The following is a 19,295-nucleotide window of genomic DNA, read 5'->3' as shown; positions in this document are numbered from 1 at the left end:
CTTAGCTCAACCAAAAGCAAGATCAGAAGCAGTATTTTCCCTCAGTAGGTGGTGCAACCTGCTTTATTCTTTAATATATCAATCAGATGCCTTTGACAAGAGCAGTAAAATCACATTGTTCTTGTTGGGAAATACATTTTGAGAAGGTGAAGTCAATGCCTGTGCTGTAAAATGAACACGAAGGTTACTGAAGAACCAAAAAGATGTGAAAGACTTCAACTCAAACTTTTCCAACTGTACCCAATCTAGAAGAGCAGAGAGTTAAATGTTTTAGGTAGCTGGAAATAGTTGCTGCCTCAAAGCCAGTTTTTCTGTTTAACACATGTGGTTAGACAGCCAACAACCATTCCTAGGGATTATCTGCTCAGAGTATGAAAGACAATAAAACAACCCACCATCGGTTTTTCAGTCAGATCTGGGCATGATTCCCATTAGCACATTTTTATTTTAAAACTGTGTGTGACTGCTCTGATTTTATAATACAAGAAAGCTAAGGACAGATGTTGGTACTTAGAGCTGAACAAAACTCTGCCAGGTAAATAAATTGTAGAGTTATGAACTGCTTCTGAACGTGCAGAAATATGTTTCATGGCACAGCAGTTTAAATACATTAGTCACTGCATGCAGTTGAAGAAAAACAGCATCTTCCAATCTTTAAATTAAAACAAGCCAAATCCAAAATCCAACCAGGTAAATGCACATTTTTCCCTGTTGATTTTGGATCAAGCCCTAAGTGAGAACTGATGGTAGACAGCAGCTCTAACCACTCAAGGAAGAAAACAACTGGTATTCAGTACTGGTTTACTGTTACAGTAACAGACTATTACAAAATATAGCTACAAAAGAAAAAAAACTTATAGCAAGTTTCTGAAGATGATACTTGATGGCTTTTTACACACAATCAATTTTTCAGACTGCAAAATGCAAGACGATACAGGTACCAGAAGTCATCAGCCTTCTCCAACTTCAGCCATGTTAATTAATAGCTGCAGTTCATTTGTGGCATTTACTAAATTATAATGTAAAGCCCTTCTCCAGTTAGCTGTGGAGTGTGTTTTAGGACTGTTTGCTGTTAGAATGCCCTTCAGTTTGTTCAGATTTTTTTGCCTTTTATGCTCCTCCAAGAAGTATAATATTTGAAAAAGCCAACGTGAAATACAGATTCAGCACCTGACACTTCAGCACTTCACCTGCCTCCTACTTGGAGGGCACTTATCATGGAACTGTTTAAACCTTTAGAGAACTTTAAAATTAATTGTATTGTTGGAAAGATTGTGAATTTGATTTAGAATTTGTTTTAGGATTGACAAAGTGCCCCCACACTCATTAATTTATTGTTATTTTATAATAACAATACTCTATAATAGCAATTTTATTGTTATTGTTATTATAGAATCAGAACAGACCTCCTGTTGCAATGGGGACAAAACAAAAAGGCTTCTCGGAAGAGTTCATTTGACCTCAGTCTGGGATCAAGATGAGACCCAACAGGCTGTGCACCACCTTTGTCACCTCCTTTGCAACTTGAGCTATAGCAGATTTTGTTACTGCCCATGTAAAGTCTATAAACCCCAACGAGTGGTAAGAAGTGTAGATCTGGTTGTCATCAGCCTTCATCACTTCTCCCAGAATCAGAATCATTAGTCTGGATTTACAGTAGTATGCTCAGTTCGAATTAAGATCCAAATATCACTCCATTCACTATGCTGCTGTATTTCAGCATCTTGGTCCTAGATATAACACTTTTCCTTGGAAAAAAGCACTGCACAGAGTACTTACAGAGTGATCAGCACGTTCATTTTGCAACACTTCCCTGAGTTTCTGAACTTTCTAGGTCGAACACACCATAGCAGGTAAGAAGAGTAATCCTGAAATGTCTTTTACCTGGTAGACCTCCACTTACATCTTGATACCCCACTTCCTAAGTTCAAGGAGTTGTTTCAGGGAGGTTTATAATGAAGATATTATAATTCTGCTATTTATTCCATTCTATTTAAGAGCCTCCAATACATCTTGGAGGCCTCTGCCTCTGTGAGACAGGCATTAAAGTAAGATTTGATAATAATTTCATTCCATGTAATCATACAGGAAACACTACATACAGGACGTAACACCTAACTTCTTTCAGTTTTTCTGTTCTATGTTTCTGCTTGAATTCATAGTTTATGCTTAAATATTTTTGCAGTATGCAAGAGATTGTCTCAAGTGCTGTAGTTTGACTCAGACACAGAACAAATATTACTGAAAAAATGATGATCAACTGTATCATCAGATAAGCTCTTCCTCTATGCAGGTCTTGGCTAGAGTACTAGAGTTCAGATATTATGGAGCAAGTCAAGCACATCCATGATTTCTTGTGTTATTCTAAGGTCTTTGGGATATCCATCCCTTCCACAGCAGCGGGCACCTTCCATAGAGAGTTCTGTGTATATGTGGTATCAGTTACAGCTGAGTGAACAAATTCTCAAGCTCAAAGCATCAGCTGATATAAATCACTACTGTACTAATGAAGCCAAAGGAGCCACATCAGTTTACAACACAGGACATGACCCATACTTGCAGCCTGGGAAAGCAAGTCAAAAGAAAACTGCCTTTTCTTTTTATAGCCTGGTTCTCTAATTAGGATTTTTGTCTGCACTGTAATTTGGTATAGGGAAAAAAAAAAAAAGGAGAAAAGAGCACCACATACTTTCAGCAGACAAATCACCATGAGCTATAAAAACTTGCTATAGCTGAATTTACTCAAACATAACCCACAAATGTCCCAGATTCTTCAAGACCCCAAAACCCATGAACAGTAATTGTTGCAAGCACACTGGGAACAGCAATTCAAGTTCTTACTAAAACAGCTAGCTAAGAAGCACTGACATCGCTGGCCTGCGAAGGGAATGGTTGCTGTGATTCTGAAAAATCTGGGGCTGAGGAGACTTGAACAAAAAAGGAGAAAGTGGAATAAAGCCATCCCACACCTGGACACCAACCTGGCATGAAGAGTCCAAGCAATGAGCACATGGTTTGCCTCTGATGACAAGTGAGGGAAAGGTTTTTGAACTGAAAAAGTACAGGACTAAGCTCAGATAAAAAACATCTAGGCAAACAAAAATCAAACTAGCAAAGTGTTCCTTGATTATTGTGCAAAGAGTAAGTTATCTATTTTGCCACTCTGGGAACAAACAGGCTGTTTTAATGTGATTGTATCATTCACTCGACAAGAGAAAGGATATCCCAGCTATAAACTGAGAAAACAGATGACTCATCAAGCAGTTGATAAACAGTTTGCTCTGCTGGAAAAAAAAAAGACCTGTACTTCAACTATTCAGTCCTTTTATGTCTGTGTACTTCTGCCTAGTTCCCTCAAACAAGACTGTGAGAATAACCTCTGGCATCCACCTTCCAGGACTACTCCCACTGAAGAGCAGTGAACCCTGATCCAAAAGCCTAGAGAGCCCATGCTCTGCAGTCTCCTTCAAAGTCACAGCAGAGGACTACCCTCATATTTTACTAGCATCCCTGTCACCTTAATTTCCTGCCTCTGAAGTCAGAGTTTAGGGTGTGAGCTGAAGCACTGCAGGCACACCACATTCCCCTGAATGGCACAATGATTTCTTGGACCTAGTCACCTTGTTCTCTCATGCAAGTCTCCAACAGAAGGACCAGCATTGCTCTGTCACCTCCATCTGAAGACAGGGAAAAGAGCAGGGGAGCAAAGGAAAAAGAGATAAAAAAGATTTCAGTAATTCCTACTATTCTTGAAGGGAACAATTTCTAAAAGCTTCATCAAAGCAAAGGAAATGGACTTGAGACCATCCACAAGTATAAATGTCAAATGTTAACTTCAGGAGTCCCTTATGAAAGGTACCATTAAGCAAAGGGATGGGCCAGAATTTACTATTCCCTTAGCTTTATAGAAGGAGAATGTGTGTTGGGAAAGTTTTCCGGCTTTTCCACAAGCGAGGAGGCATGGGCCTGTCTTCCCTCTTACAGGAGCTTTCTTACTTGTCAGCATGATTCTTCTCACTGAGCAAAAGGTAAAAGAAAAGCTTTTTAAAAAGGAAATAATGCCCTTTTCCATTAAATTTAAAAATTATAAACCTTCACAACTAGCATACTTCTCCTATTGAAGAAAAGGAGGGAGCACTTTTTCTATTTGTAGTCAACAGTTCTCTCATTTGCCTACTTCTGTGATTTGCATTTTGGTGGCAACCCCCTCCCAGTGCAGAGTTAGGGATACTCAGTGGTTTCAGCAGTCTGTTCAAAGCAGAGCAAGGACAACTGCATTTTGAACAGGATTGATGCAGAGACCTGAATAAACTTGAACTGAAGTAGGCATGGTAAGGGATTTCTCATGACCTGACCCACCATAAACACCAGCCCTAACAGGCATCACAGGAAAAAGATTTCATAGAATTTGTGATCCACCTTTGTATTTTCTGCACAAGAAGGGAGAGCAAGTCCTCTCCCACAGACATATTCATTCACTTGATAGACACATCACCAAAGCAAACTGCTGTACACCCTCTTCTCAATTGTCTCCTTGAGTACTTATCACACGTAAAAGAAGGTGGCAGACAACATGCCCTGAATGGACAAGAGCCACACAGCCGTGGATGTACCTGAGGACACTGAATCGAACCACACACTAGCTCATATCAATGAGAAGGCTGGAGCCTCCTGCTACATCCTTATCATTACACAGCAAGAGTCCAGGTGAAAAAAGCTACATGACTGCTCAAAGTCTCAGATTAAGTCTTTTTTCTGAATCTGTTGCTGACAAGACTTTAATTCTAAATTCTATGTGCTATAAATCACTATATGACTGAAAAAAAACGTGGAGGAAGTGTTAACACAGTGTTAGGTTCCCCTGGGATTTATGGAGCTCTGTGTTGAAGACACCTTATTATAAAAACCAATTCTCATCTGAAGCAACTGCCAAACATGGTCTTTAAGGAGAACAACACACAGCCACTTAAACTTGATGTCACCCTTAACATTTAGGCAATTCTGCCCAAGGTTTGCTTGATGAATCAAAATGAGAAGAATCAGCATTTAGTGTAACGAGAGAAAAATCATCATTTATCTGTTTGCCAGGTCAACACAGTCAAACAAAATGTCATTTATGACTTTTTTTTTCCTTTCATAACTACACATCTCTGTGGGTTCCCATACTACACAGGCAGGAATCATTTGCGTATGACACTGACTATCAAGATGGATAGATAAGATTTCTAAATGTGAAGTAGTAGTACTACAATCCCCTTTCTCCTCACTCAAAAAAGTGGAATAGTGCACTTGGCATACTGAAGTGATGATACGGTACCAGTGGTACACTACCCTTGGAAAATACAAGGCCCATGGTGATTCTCAGCATGTTATCCTTTAAACACCTTACAGGTAGCAATGCAGTCCCTCTACTTGCCCTGAAGCCATGCCATTCCTGCAAGTTGCAATGAAGTGCCTGAGAGGAGATGCAAGATGGCTCCTAGGCCCCTCTTACATCATTTCAGCCTTTAAATTGGTGCCACAAATCCACTCTTCACCTCACCCCAGCACACTTCAAGGCACTGAAATGAAATTGCATCTTACCTTGTCTTTGTATAAAAACCCTGAGGAGTGGATGAGCACTTGAAACAGCCTTGAAGAAGTTGTCATCATTATTAATAGGGAGAAGGTCTCCATGCACATCAGCATATCCAATCATCACTTCCAGGTTGGCTATGTGATGAATGTGAAGAATTAGTTTGTAGAAGTCTTCAAACTTTCCTGGCTTGTAGCGATCCAGAGAGAACCTTCTGAACTCTGCCCCAAACTGCAAGAGAAAGCAAAGATGTGTCAACACAGGCCAGTGCTCTAGCCTGGCATTCAAACATGGTATACGTCACCTTGCTCTTTTCATAGAATCCGAAAACCACAGAATCAATTAGGTTGGAAAAGATCTCTGAGATCAAGTCCAACCTCTACATATTCCAACATATTCCATGGTGAATATAGCCACATGTTGTTGCTTACAAGTCTACAAACGGTCCTCACATTAGAACATAAACATGACTACCAAGACACCACTCTGTTTGACAATAGATATGTTCAAGTGTTCCATCTTAGAAGAAATCACATTTTTAAAACATTAAGTTTTCATTAAATCCTCTAGAGAATAACTGCATTTGTAGGATTTAACTTTGAAGGTCCATCATTCATTATCATCATCTCAGGCATCCACAGAACCACGATTCCCCAAAGCAGAAGTATTCACTCTACTGATTTCAAAAAGAAGTTACACAGTTATACAGACAACCTTATAAAAATTCTTTGCACGTTTCCCATCAATACCACTGTGATCGCAATGAGAAGACCTTTAAAGAAGCATGGTATGTGAGCACACAACTTGTTATTAGAAAATACACTCACTCTACGTGACACCTGAATCTCCTAGTAGTCCATACAGGAGGAGGAAAGTTAGTTTTCATGGTTTTATTTTTTCTATCACTTCACCAGTTTTTATTTTTAAAGCTTTACAGATCATGAAGTGGCTGTCAAAAACAAAAAAGGTGGGTGTGGAGGGGAGGTTGTGTGATTTGGCACAAGACAATTGAAAATGTTATAAACCCATGAAGCTGTTTAAAACAAGTCACAAAGTGGTTGCGGAGAAGATTTCAATTTACCTGATTTCTGATATTAGAAACAAAGTATGCTATTAAGAACAGGAGAGGAAAAATTTGATTCTCTAATGAAAGAAATTAAGAGAACGAAAATGGGCATCTAATTAAACTAAATGGCTTAAATCATCTTTCTGGTACACTTAATTTAATAACTCAGATTGTATAGTATTAGTAAACTACTGTTCATCAACTGAACCTCTAAAACCATCCTAACTCACTCCTGAAAACATGAAACCACAGCCACACATCCAAGTACAAGTAAGACTTGGACCAGGATCTCATGGAAGTTCTCATTTGCAAAGTCAGTCAATAAAAGGGCTAGAAACCAAAGACACAAAACTAACAAGGACACAAAGAAAAAGAAGGAAAAAAAAGAAACAAAAAAAGGGAGAATCTTCTCTAGATAAATTCTTCATTAAAATGAAGAATGACTTGCTTAGAGGTGCTCAGCTGTTAAATCAACTATACATGCAAGCCAATCTTTTGCTGAGACTAACAAAAGTATGAATCATCACTATAATCATCTTCAAGCAAAAAGAAAAAAAAAAAAAACCACGACAACCCTAATGGCTTTGGGCACAAGCATGTTCTCAAATTACTTCCGCAGTTATGAAAATCCCACTCTTCAGCATCAAAGCCTAGTTGTGATCATCTGAAAGCTTGTTTAGTCAAATTATGCTGCTTGTTTGTAATATTAACTGCTAGTTCCAGTTTGGATTTCAGAGTGCCCATCCAAAGGCACAAGAGGCAAACAAACCACAGCTGGTTCCAATGGGGGAAAAACAGTCTGCCTTTGTCCTTCACCCCCCGCTCCTCTCCAGAGAAATCCAAGTGGCAACTTACTTCCATTGACACATTTCAAACTGAAAAAAATTTAAGTATTTTTATTTAAGTTTTCTTTTTCCTAGATTCAAGCAAGAAACAACCATCTTCCAGTGACAAGTTTATCTACATGGTAAACTAAGGGGGCAGGAACAAGGTCTTCGTAGGCTTTGTTTAGAGCTGCATCTCCTACTCTGCACACCTGAGCAAACCTGGGATTCCTTGGGATTCCTTTAGCCCAAATGCCAGGACATTCAGATGCCAATTCCAGGAACCATTTGTTTACTGGACAACTTGTTTAGGACCATTAGCACACACAAGGATGAGGCTGCTGTGCAGTCTCACCCCAGTCAGTACAACACCCATCCTACAAAGCTCCCTCGGACACCTGCCTTGCACGGTCTGCTGGGGGAATCCATCGGTCCTGCTCTGCCCAATACATAAGCCTAGGCAGAGGCCAGCTCCTGCAAAGGCACAGCACACTCAGCAGGAACATGACATGGAAAAGGAGAGAGGAAAGAAGTAAGGATGCTTACTTGCACATTGCTATGACCCAAAGCTCAGCTTAAGTTGCCACATGAGAAGAGGACATGTGGCAAAAGGGCCAGGCCTCCCAGCCTAACCCCTGTGGACATGCTGGACATGACACTACTGGATCAGTGGAGAATGCAACTGTGGGAATGCAACTGCAGACTTGGGGCACTGTGGTCTGACACAAATGCTGTACAGTCAAATTAACTTGATCACATGTTGAGCCCTAGGAAAGTCCAAAAGACAATTTCATTTGCCTAGGAATAGGACAATAGTAAATAAATGCAAGAGATTTCACTTGTACTTTTTGCATGACATAGCCTTTTAAGGCAAGAGAGCTAGAAGGTGATTCTGTAGAGAGGGGTAGGAGGAGGGAACAGTCTCTTTTTCAAAAGACAATAGACAAAGAGGATGATTTTGGTTTTGTTTGAAGTTAGTATTACTGTAGTAATAGTCTAGCTGATTAATTCCCTCTGTGCATATACACAGGCAGCAACCATTGTCAGTGGGTCTCTTCAGAAGAGGGGGAAAAAATGCTTCAGCTCATTCATCATCACTAATGAGGCTGATAGAAAGTATCGCAGTAATAATAGGTTTTGCAGTACCACACAGCTTGGAGACTGAGTGCTCTGCATTGTATTCAGCCAGGATTTTGAGGTAACATCCACCATGTATCACAGAAACTACAAAATCTGAGGGCTTTGCACAGATAGCCAAGATTACTAATCTGCTTCTCTAAACTACAAAGTTCATCTTTAGCGTATCTCTTCACAGAAAGATACACAGGGACTAGTGTCTGCCAGCAAAGTCTCTGCCAGCACAGTACTGTATTACACTGATATGATAACAGTTTTAACAGGCAGATTAGTTTTCCAGAATGAAGTAAATTATTCAGACCTTTTTAACTAATACAAATACTGCATCTAGTATTGCAGACGTCAGAGGACAACAGGGACACAGATAACTTAAAAGAATTTAGTCTGACAGAGCTACTCATGACTGAAAAAAAACAAGCTAGAAAGAACTGTACGTTTTCTTTCACAAAAATAGCCTCTGTCCCAAGATCCTCAAAGTATCAGCCAACCACTATGCTGTCTGCAGTTTGATGACAAAAAGCACACAACAAAATACAATACATCAGGCAGAAACCTTGATAAAAACAGATGCCAAGTTAGCAAAAAAGAAAAGTGTTCAGATAAAAGTTGTCTTAAACAAGGAAGTCACAGCTAACTGATCAAAACTTAGTCTGACCAAAAGCAATCAACTGCTTTTTTTGTTGTGGGTTTTTTTTTTTTTCTTGCTAAGGGGTACAAGAGGTCAGAGGAGATGAGGAAACAAGATTTTGAGGTTTATTTACTTAGAGAACTGTTATTTTGTAAAATGAAAGAGTTATTTTGAAGTAAAAGAGATCAATTTTTTTTTTTTAAATTTTAAGTTTCAAGAAGTTTACAGGGCCAAAAATGAATCCCTATGTTTATGAAGTGCCATCCCTCCAGTTTATTGCTAGCTTTGAAATCAGGGTATTATAATAAGAAGACATCAAAGAGCAACATTTAGCAATAAACATGAATTATGTTAGCCACCTAGTCCTCTCATGGAGTAAAAAGTCAAGAATAGAAAGAAAAACAAACACTTTCATCCTTGCATGGACTGTAATTTCTGCTTACCTGTGAGACTTTCAAAACTGGGAAGACCTAATCAGTGATGCTTTATCAGCAAGAAGAAGCAGAGGGCAAGAAAGAAGAGGGAAGACAATGTAAATGTTTTTGTGCTTGCTGACTTTACCTGGGACTTCAGAGCTCTGCTGTCACATTTATGTCTGTTTCTCCATTCCCTTTTTCTCCCCCAGTTATGTCTCCCCCAGCTCACTCAGCACTCTCTTGGTCTCCTCCGGGTCTCACAGTGGTTGTCACTATGGAAAGACACCACCAAACACGGAGATGTTCTCTGCAACAAGTTCTTTCTTCAACTGTTTGCCCCAAAGCAACTCTGCTTCATCCCACTGATCAAGCTGGTAGAAGCGTGGGATTTCACGTTCTGCTGTTCCGTTCTCACACCTTGCTAATTCTTCCAAGAGACAGTCACAAGAGCAAGACACCCTCTCTTCTATTTGCCTTTCACAGAACCGACATCACAGACGTAATTTCACTACCTTCTCCCTCAAACTTTTTTCCTGGTTGATACCATGCCATATTCCTACCCTTCTTCCTTCTATTCCCTCCTTTCCCATAAAAATACAGCCAGGCTTTAGTATCTTAAAAATCTTAGAATAGTTTCTCTTCCCAAAGAAAACCAGTCGTTCCCCTTCTTTTTGTGCTTCTTGGATACAATGCTTCACATCTCTGCTTTTTGTTTGAAGAACAACCTTTGTAACTGCTTAAACCCTCTCCAGCAGTCTGTAAGGCTCAGTTCATGATAATACTTTTCTTTCTTCTGCATCTACTTGGAAGAGAAAGTCAGCTTCTTTGTCTATCCCCATCACCCTCAGTTCAACTGAGATGCAGCTCCTATTCAACTTCATAAAAATTCTCTTCATAGACACTCAGCTGCCAGTTCAAGGGCAACTTAAAGACAAGCTGATCCTTTCCCCTGCCTCACCTACCTTATTTCATGATTATTGGGAACTAGACCACTACACTGCCTTCCCCAGCATCTCTAACTCCAGTGCTACCTTTCATTCAGGCAGTTGCATATATTTATGTGTTAATTACCCAGATCTTTTCTGCCCAATATCGTAAACCCATGGACACCATTCAGCTACTCATCTGCACACCTGGACTGCTGCTCTGTACTTTATCCTTGCTTTCCTAAACACTATCTTGCCTCACTACCATGTGGTAGTCTGTGAAAATAGCTATCCATGAAAGCAATTTTATCAGCCTGTTCACTGGAATCCATCACTCCTTTCTTTGCCACCCCTGCTCCAGTAGCTCCTCTCCTATTAGATCGCCCACATAACTGCTTCCTCCCTACCATCTCTCTCAGTACTGCCTGCAAGCAGCATACTGCCAGCCTTTGTCACTGCCTCACCTCTTGATATTTAAACCCCCACTGCTGTTCTCCTTCAAGAAACAGTCATTAGCAGCAAAGCAAAGCCTTTAAAATAAATAATAAGTACAAAGTTCACCTTTCCAAAAGAAAATCTCTTCCTTTTTTATTCCAGTCCCCTACATCTCTGGGAAGAAACCAAACTCTGTTTGCAAATGATGTAGACCAAGATGGTCCTGCATTTTCAAGAGAAGACCAAGCATCACACACTCCTTCACACCACAGAGCTTAAGCACAAATACAGCACAGAATGCATAATACATCCATGGCATGTCACCATCAGGACAAGGGAAAAAGGAAGATTTGGCACCTTGCCACCCCAAGAGACAAAGGACCACTGAATCAGGTCTGGTCAACACTGCCAATAGCATATAAAGCCATGAGCCTAACTTTCTGCAGAAAGGTAGCTCTGCCCAACAGCAGGTCTCTAGCAAAATCAAAACACTTTCTGAACATTTAATAAGAGATATCTACATGGATACAAGAAACCTGTAACCAGTAAAGGCTCTGGCTGGTTGCAAACTTATTGAAGACCCCTTTTAGTTTCCGCCAGAGGTTTCCCTGTGAGCTCAATGCCAACAACAGCTGCAGAGAAGTAATTTGATGCACATGCACACAAACCCCTGGCCAGACCCGAAGGGGGACTGGGAACAGCTGTGCAGGGCGGAAGCAGGAGTGATGGCCCAAGGCTGGGTGGCCCTGGGACTGGTGCACCACACCCCACCCCAGACATTTCTGCTTGAATTAACTGCAGGAATTTCCAATGGGAACAGGACTACTTGGGAGATTTTGCCTTCACTTAGAGGGAGGGAACATCTCCAAAGGTACATTTCATCTTTTAACTTCTGGCCTGCAGTGTAAAGGTAGTTAGGGGCAAGCAGTCAATCCTTGGAAAATCTTTCTTGGTTACTAAAAGCTCAGATTGAGTGCACGCAGTCTCTTACAAAGGGAATGATAAGGGACTACAGAGGAAAGCACCATTAATTGCACCTCTGAAGAATTCCTTGGAGGTGGCTAGTTCTGGAGCCTGTCAGACAGAGCCTCCACAGGTATTTTAATCTCACACAGGAGACATTCCTTTCTGACTTGGCTGTAAACAGCATTTAATTTTCTGAGGTGCTCTTCAAAGCTGAAAGGTCTATTGTTCAGTGTCCTTTAAGACTGTTTCAGTGTGGCGAGACTAAATTTCAGAAGACAACTCACATAAGACAGACAGGCTGGACAAAGTTTTAAGCCAATCAGAAATTCCCAAGTTACTAGACTAAAAATTATTACGAATGAGTGAGAAGCTGGAGGAAAGATCAAGAACAGGAGAGTATGGGAGGTACTGAAACACAAGGCAGCAGCCCTAGCCCTTATGGTCAACGCATCACAGGGACACTGATAACCATATAGTTAGCACAGCTAGCACCCAAGGCCGTAACAGTATACTAACTTTGGGAATGTTATTGGAGGAACCATCTTTCCATAACTAGACAGACCTGAGACTACATACAACCTGAACATATCCTCCTCTACACCATGCTCTATGATACCAGGCAGCTCAAAGCACAGGTTCTAGCCTTCACTGTATCTCCTACAGACACAACTTCTCACATAGTGTCTGAGTACAGGTCAGAGAAGATACTTACACTGTGCTGGTGCTTACTGCAGCTGTCACCTGAACAGAACTATCACAAAATGACTTGTCTGTGCAACACCTTCCAGCTGAAAGGTTTGGCCTCTCTCTGTGAAGGGCAGCAAGTGTGCACAGGGCCCACTGTTGTGGCTCAGCTGCTGCACGGTACCTTGTAAAGCTGCAGCCACTTTCTATAATGTCACCTAACCACTTAAAGACAGACTTAAGTTTACTAGGAATGACCACTTCAGAAAGTCATCCTACTATGAAAAGCAAAGATCTGTAATAACAGACAAACCCGGATTTTAGTAGGTGCTATTTAGCACATCAGAATAAGTGCAATACCTGCCGTGAGAAGCCCAGCAAACTGGGAGGGAAAGGAACAGAGGCAACACTTCTTAAGGGATTAATGTTTACAGCCTCTTTCTCTTGACACGTTTTGCAACAATCCAGACCGTCTCAAGTTGCTCTTACCATAGCACACTTGTCTTCATCTGAGAGGGGGAAGCACTGCAGTTTTCTGAGTCTGTGCCACATTTGGTTTGCATATTATCAAATATGTTTTGAAGCTCAAAACCAGAAGTTAAATCAGCTGGTTACAGGGCTTTTCACAGGACTTATTTTAGTTTTATTCTAGGTATGACATGTACGACCTTAACTTGGAAGAATAAGTACTGCCTAAAAACTTAAAGCAGACTTAAAGTCTGTTTTAACATCTTGTAGGTTTAAAAGGAGTGCTGCTTTTTGATCTATTTTGAAGAGTGCTACACATGGAAAACTTCTCTTAAAATTTCAGAAGGCCTGTAAGGCTTCAGGGTTAGCGTGAAATCAAAGTACAAAAGGCTGGAAAACACTATTTGTAGACCTCTCTCACTTAGTTAACACCAGAGAGTGTAGAACCAGACCTTTAAAATCTCTTCACAGGGGACTGTTAAAAGTAAGTTGGCTCTTACTGCTGTTGCTACAGTTATAACACTGCTTGATGTTCTACTTTATACCTTTCAAATACACAGTGTGTGTACATATACTGTAATAGCTGAACAGTCACATAGACATGCAGTATCAGCAATTTTTGGAGGAGGAATAAAAAAAAAGGATGCAAAAGGTTTAAACCAGCAATCTTTATGTAATGGTACAGGTACACTTCTAAGAAGAGGCAACAACATGTGAGCAGGACAAACCACTCGCAAGCTGTTTGGATGTTACGTCTATCCAGCAGCTGGGCAGGCTTGCTGAAGCACTGACTTCTACACTTGCCTCAAACTAAAGCACATTCTTTTAGCTGCTAGTGACTTTGTAAGAACATGGAGCACAGCTGATCCTAAACATGCTGTCTGTGTTTGAAAATCATAACTGTATCACGTCTATTCAGGACACATCAAAAATGACTGAATATTTATTAAAAATCCATTTGCGACATCCATCTGAACACCAACATTTACCGGAACAAAGTCAAAACAGGATGGGAGAAGAGAGTAAAAAAAATATGGTTATAGTTAACTGGTTCTGTTTATCTTAATGGGTTTGTTTATAGTAGTAGGATGTTAGTCACATTATTGTTAATTTGTAAATCAGTTTGTAATGCAAGAAAACATGACACTATTAATAAGGCAGAAATGTCACAGTCAGCACATGAACCAGGTAGCTGTGCTTTTATAATCCTCAGCCATTACCAAAACTTCCACTGTCTGAGAGGGTTCAGCAACAACAAAGGGTTTTTTCCAAAGGACTATTTTTTGGGGAACCATGAGTACATTTGAAAACATGAAAATTAATTCTTACTTGTATATATACAGTTGGCAGGAATTTAAATAGTAGTAGCAGAAAAATAGTGCTCTGTTGCTTTTAAGCCAGAAACAGAAAGCCGTCAGTTTCAAAGTACAAAAAAAAACCACCAAAAAAAAAAACCAAACCACACTTTCACTAACAATTCAAAGGCCCGAGGCAATCTTATATCTCTGCTATTCCAGAATATCTAAGTAACTCGAAAAGAAATACATATCTGGGCTGATAGCTACCTTCCCTGTTTGAAAAAAGGGGACAAAAAATTAAATCCCCTTTCACTCAGAGCAAGACAAAAGAAGATTGGCTGCATGGAGTTATAATTAAAGAGAAGTCTCACCATTAATGTAGGAATTCCTATTTTACAAGTATTTGTTCTTCTGTAGGCTTATACTTACAGGCAAACAAGCCTGCAACCTCTTTGTAAAGCTAAAGACAGAAAATGAAAAATAGGTTAAGAACCCTGCCTGTGGCCACGAGATCCCAAACAAAACAAACAAAAAAAGCCCCACACACTGCAGGCACTGGACCTCTTGGTAAAAGGGAAAAAAAGGGAGAGAAAGGGTCATCTGGAAAACTTTTTCAGAGATTAGAGACATTTTCTTCAGAGGGGAGAGATACTTCACTTGTCACCCAACAGAGGAAAAGAGGTAGTGAGTACTAGACACATGAGAATACACAGTTGCTTTAAGCCAGTAAGATAATGTGTTTTCAGATCCTGTCTTAAAGGGCTGAAACATTAATCCTGATCTACAGAGACAACACCTAGATAAGAACTGAGCTTCTAATTTATTCTGTCGTGAAACACGGGAGAGGAGGGCTGAGGTGTAATTACAATTCAATATTTTCCTATGACATGTGCCAATTTCTAAGTGGGTTTCTCTTTACCCTTCCACTTTCCTATCTAGCAATAAGCTTTAAAGTGTTTTGATTTTAAAAGCAGTTCTCAGAGGAGGAGGCAGAGGAAGGGAGAAAGCAGGGAGCCCGACAGAAGAGGACTTCTTAAAGCAGAAGACTATAGCAATTTCCATCATTGCCATGTCTGAAAAGAGAGGTGCAGATGCTGTTTTCCCCTTCAGTATTTGCTGCAACACAGTGATCCAAAAGGCTTTTGCAGCACCTTAGTCACACAAAGAAAAAACAACCTGTTGTACACCAAGAGTCATGACACAGTGTCACGAAGCACATCCTTCTAAAAAGACATGTAGCCAGGGAACATATCACTGCCAATGATCATAGTCACAAGGCATTAAAAAATTCACAGGCACAAGCATCAGCAGCTGAAGCATGCTTCTGGGACACGTTCCCAGCAGGGATGCTGGGTCAGGCTAGGTCCAGCGAAGGTACAGGCTGGCTCAGACCAGCTGAAATCCATCCAATCAACCACAAAGCTCACAAGTCTACTGGACAAGAGAATACTGCCTGGAGTTTTGGGCCCTTTGACACAAGAAGAATGTTGAAAAACTGGAGTAAGTTCAGCCACCAAGATGCTCCCTTCCTCCTCTCCGCTCTGCCCTTTTTGATAATCCTCTGGCACACATTAGGAACCTTACAACTTAAGGATACTTGGGGATTTACAGAGAAGTGTCTTACCCAGTATGGTACTAAGCTCTGATAAGTTCTCCCCTTCCAATAATCAAGGGCACAAACCAACTTTAGAGAACTTTATTTTGGAGAAAAGGAAAGAAACCCAGGAAAACCTGGAAAACCTCAGTTTTCACAGGAGCCATTTTTGAATTGTGACTAATGTGACACACCAGCTGGATAGTGGTTTATCCTTAAGAAAGGAACCACGTGGCTATCATAACAGAGGCAGGGATATCAAAAACGCAATATTTGCAGACTATCACCCATCCGACTCCCCACAACCATTTTTTCCAGAGCTCCTTTCCATCGAACTCGATCTTCAGAGAAGATATTTTACACCACTGTGTAAAAGCAGCACTCTCTCACACAGCTCCTTTGCTAAAAGGGATTCCACGTGCCCACTGACTGCCTCTTCCCCAGCCTTTGAAAAGCCACCAAGAATCCCTTGATCTGGGGCCAGCAGCATGCCCCAGCGCAGAGGCTGAGCTGCACCCACCTTCGCTCACCTGGCAGCTTGTGCTCTCAGGCGATAGCTGCAAAAGCAGGAGTTCAGACTCAACTTTCAAGTTCTCAGGCAAGCTGGGACAGGCCTCATACTTACAAAACACAGGCAACTAAATGTTTAAAAGCTGACTACATATGGCTACCAAAAGTAGCATTACTGAATCTTTTTGTTTCCCCAGCCTTAGATAGTCCATGCAAACAAAAAGCCTCAATAATCCGTATTTCCCTTTGATCACAGCAGGACAACACAGTGATCCACAGGGACAAGACAGACAGCATCATAACCGACCCTATAAGATACTTAATAGGACGTATGAGGCCTTGACACAGTACCGTGCCAAGTATCATTTGCCAGAGCTTTTCACTTCAAACCATGGAAGAGTAGCTCCGTGAGAGGGAATCTATGAGCTTTACAGACAAAAGAAAACCATCCATACGAACTCTGTTTGCCAGCAACTGGCAACAGCCTGCTACATCGACAGCCTGGCTGTTACTGTGCCCAAGTCATGCTAACAGTGAAACCCACCAGCACCAGGAAATTCAGCAGCACAGCTTCCACTGACCCACAGTGCAGGTTCAGGGATCATCACTGGGCATAGGCCCTCAGCAGGATATTTTGACTTTAGCCTCTATTTTTTTTCCTCCAGTTTTTTTTCCAATGCAGTACAGTCCTCTGCAGTTACTTCTGGGTTATTAACAGTGACAACCCTGAGCTACAGAAGACCTCCAGTAAACCCCTCCCACCCATACAAACTTATTTTCTTTCCCTCCAAAAATGTGCAATCATTGCTATACTTACAACCTCCCTATATCACTCTGTGTCTATAGAGCCACATAAGAATTTGCTTACAGAATTCCTGCAGCTATAGAGGAAGCTACGAGCTGTTCATTATACAGTTGCTTTTTAATTGTTAATAGAACAAACTCAAGCTATAGCAATATTAAAGTAGATGAGAGAGGATGACCTTAAAAATTCTTACCTGTGTTTTAGTGTAAAGCTCACACAATGCATGGGGTATAACGCAGCAGACAGAAAACAGGATTTGGGAGCCACAATGAATGTTGTGGGTGGGTTACATCTTAAAACCAGTACAAACTGAACCAAAACTTTCCAGCAATGGAAGCAGGATGGAACTTTCTAGGCCAGTTGAGCCCTTCCAAGTTGCAACAGGAGCTTAGGAAATAAGGGCCTCAATGTACATTTCAGGTGCCACATTTAGAAATTATTGGAGGCTCCCCTGGACACAAGGTACTTCTCCCACTGAAGTCACCTCAGCTCTGTATGTTGCTCAAGGCCTTTGATCTGAAAACAAATTTTACCAGCAGCAACAGACAAAAATGGGGACCACTGAGCACTAACTCCCAAACTCATCACCTCTAACTCAGCAGATGACTGGGGACTCCAGAACAGGCTAAAGTTATCCGTATTCTTTTCAGCTCATGCATTACCTACACCTTGCCTGTTGTATGTGTACAAAACAAGGCTTCCAGGGAGATTTCTCAGTGTTGCTCAAATGCTACTTATTTTTGCCCTCAGAGGTGGCAGGCAAGATTTTGACGTGCTGGTTCAACCAAGAGCGACTAGAGGCTCTTGAAGAGAGCTCGGCAAGACCATCCTCAGGCACAGCCAACCATCATCTTAGGCCACTGAGCTCCGGCAGACGGCTGTTTGTGGACACGGCAGCCCTGCCGATCTCAACTCCTTCCCTAACACCGCCAGCGCGCACAAGCTGATGCCGGTGCCAGCATCCCCAGGTAACACCCGGCACAGCCGCCGCTGGGAGGAGGTCGAAGCTTCCCGCAGGTCTCTGTCTGGCTCCTCGGGCTCGGACCCCCGGCCCATCTCCTTCCTGCTCCTCCGCTCCTCTCGCCAGTGCGCTGGGGAAGCCGTCTCGCCCCCGGGAACCGGCAGGAGCACCGAGGCAGCGGCAACAGAAGCGCCCCGGGCTGGAGCGGGGGCGGCATCGCCTCCGCGCCCCCCACCGCCCCCGGGCCGAGCCCCCGCCCGCCCGTCAGGCGAGGCCAACGGCGCTCCCCGAGCTGCCCCGAAAAGTTACCGCCGGAGTCCCCGCGGCGGAACAAAAGATGGAGCGGGAGCGGCGGGCGCCGCGCCGGGGGCGGGCGGGGAAGGGTCGCGCCGCCGCCTCCCGCCAGGCAGGGGCGGCTCGCCGGGAGCGGCGATCCCGCCTCTCCGCGAGCTGCCGCCAGCCCGTCACCGCTCTGCGGGCTGTGCCCGAGGCTCGGCTCCGGCCGCACCGGACGGGGAGCTGGGATACGGGATGGCGGGGGGGGGGGGCTCCATTCATTTTTGGGAGCGCCGCCGGGCAGAGGTGCTCCCGACCGAGGCCGCGCCGCGCTCCGCTCACCTTACTCTTCACTTCCACTGCGCTGCACTCCAGATACCGCAGAGTCTGAGATTTGTTGAAACTCCGGTTCATCTTCCCGGCCCCGCTGCCTCCCTTCCCGCGCCGCCGCCTCCCTCCCTGCCTCCCGCCTGCTCGCGGGCCGCGCGCCCCCGGGCCGTCCCCACGAGCCGACGGCCCCGCTCCCGCCGCGCTCCGCTCCGCTCCTCCGGGCACTTTGTTCCAACGGGACCGGCGGCGGCGGCGCCCGCAGGGATCCGCGCGGGGCTCGCGCGCTCCGGATCCCGACACTGCCGCGCGCGCGCCCGCCTGCGCCGGCGGCGGGCGGGGCCTCGGCCAGCCAGGACGCGCCCACGGCCACGCCCACCTCGCGTGGACGGGCCCCGC

The 19,295-nt window shown here is 42.9% G+C and overlaps 1 protein-coding gene across 1 annotated transcript in view; it reads right to left on the bottom strand.

Annotated features, from left to right (window-relative positions):
- Nucleotides 1–19,019, bottom strand: part of PARD6G (par-6 family cell polarity regulator gamma) — a 66,330-nt gene extending 47,311 nt beyond the window's left edge. The window contains exons 1-2 of the mRNA XM_032713366.1: nt 18,912–19,019; nt 5,584–5,806 (exon numbers count right to left, since the gene is read on the bottom strand). Of these exons, the coding sequence (XP_032569257.1) occupies nt 5,584–5,806; nt 18,912–18,983 (295 nt within the window). The 5' untranslated portion in view covers nt 18,984–19,019. The remainder of the gene's footprint in view (nt 1–5,583; nt 5,807–18,911) is intronic.
- Nucleotides 19,020–19,295: the final 276 nt, after the last annotated feature.

The sequence above is a fragment of the Chiroxiphia lanceolata genome, chromosome 1, assembly GCF_009829145.1.
Source record: "Chiroxiphia lanceolata isolate bChiLan1 chromosome 1, bChiLan1.pri, whole genome shotgun sequence".
Taxonomy (NCBI): domain Eukaryota; kingdom Metazoa; phylum Chordata; class Aves; order Passeriformes; family Pipridae; genus Chiroxiphia; species Chiroxiphia lanceolata.
Note: the sequence above shows the minus strand (reverse complement) of the source record. Positions and strands in the feature narration are given on the sequence as shown.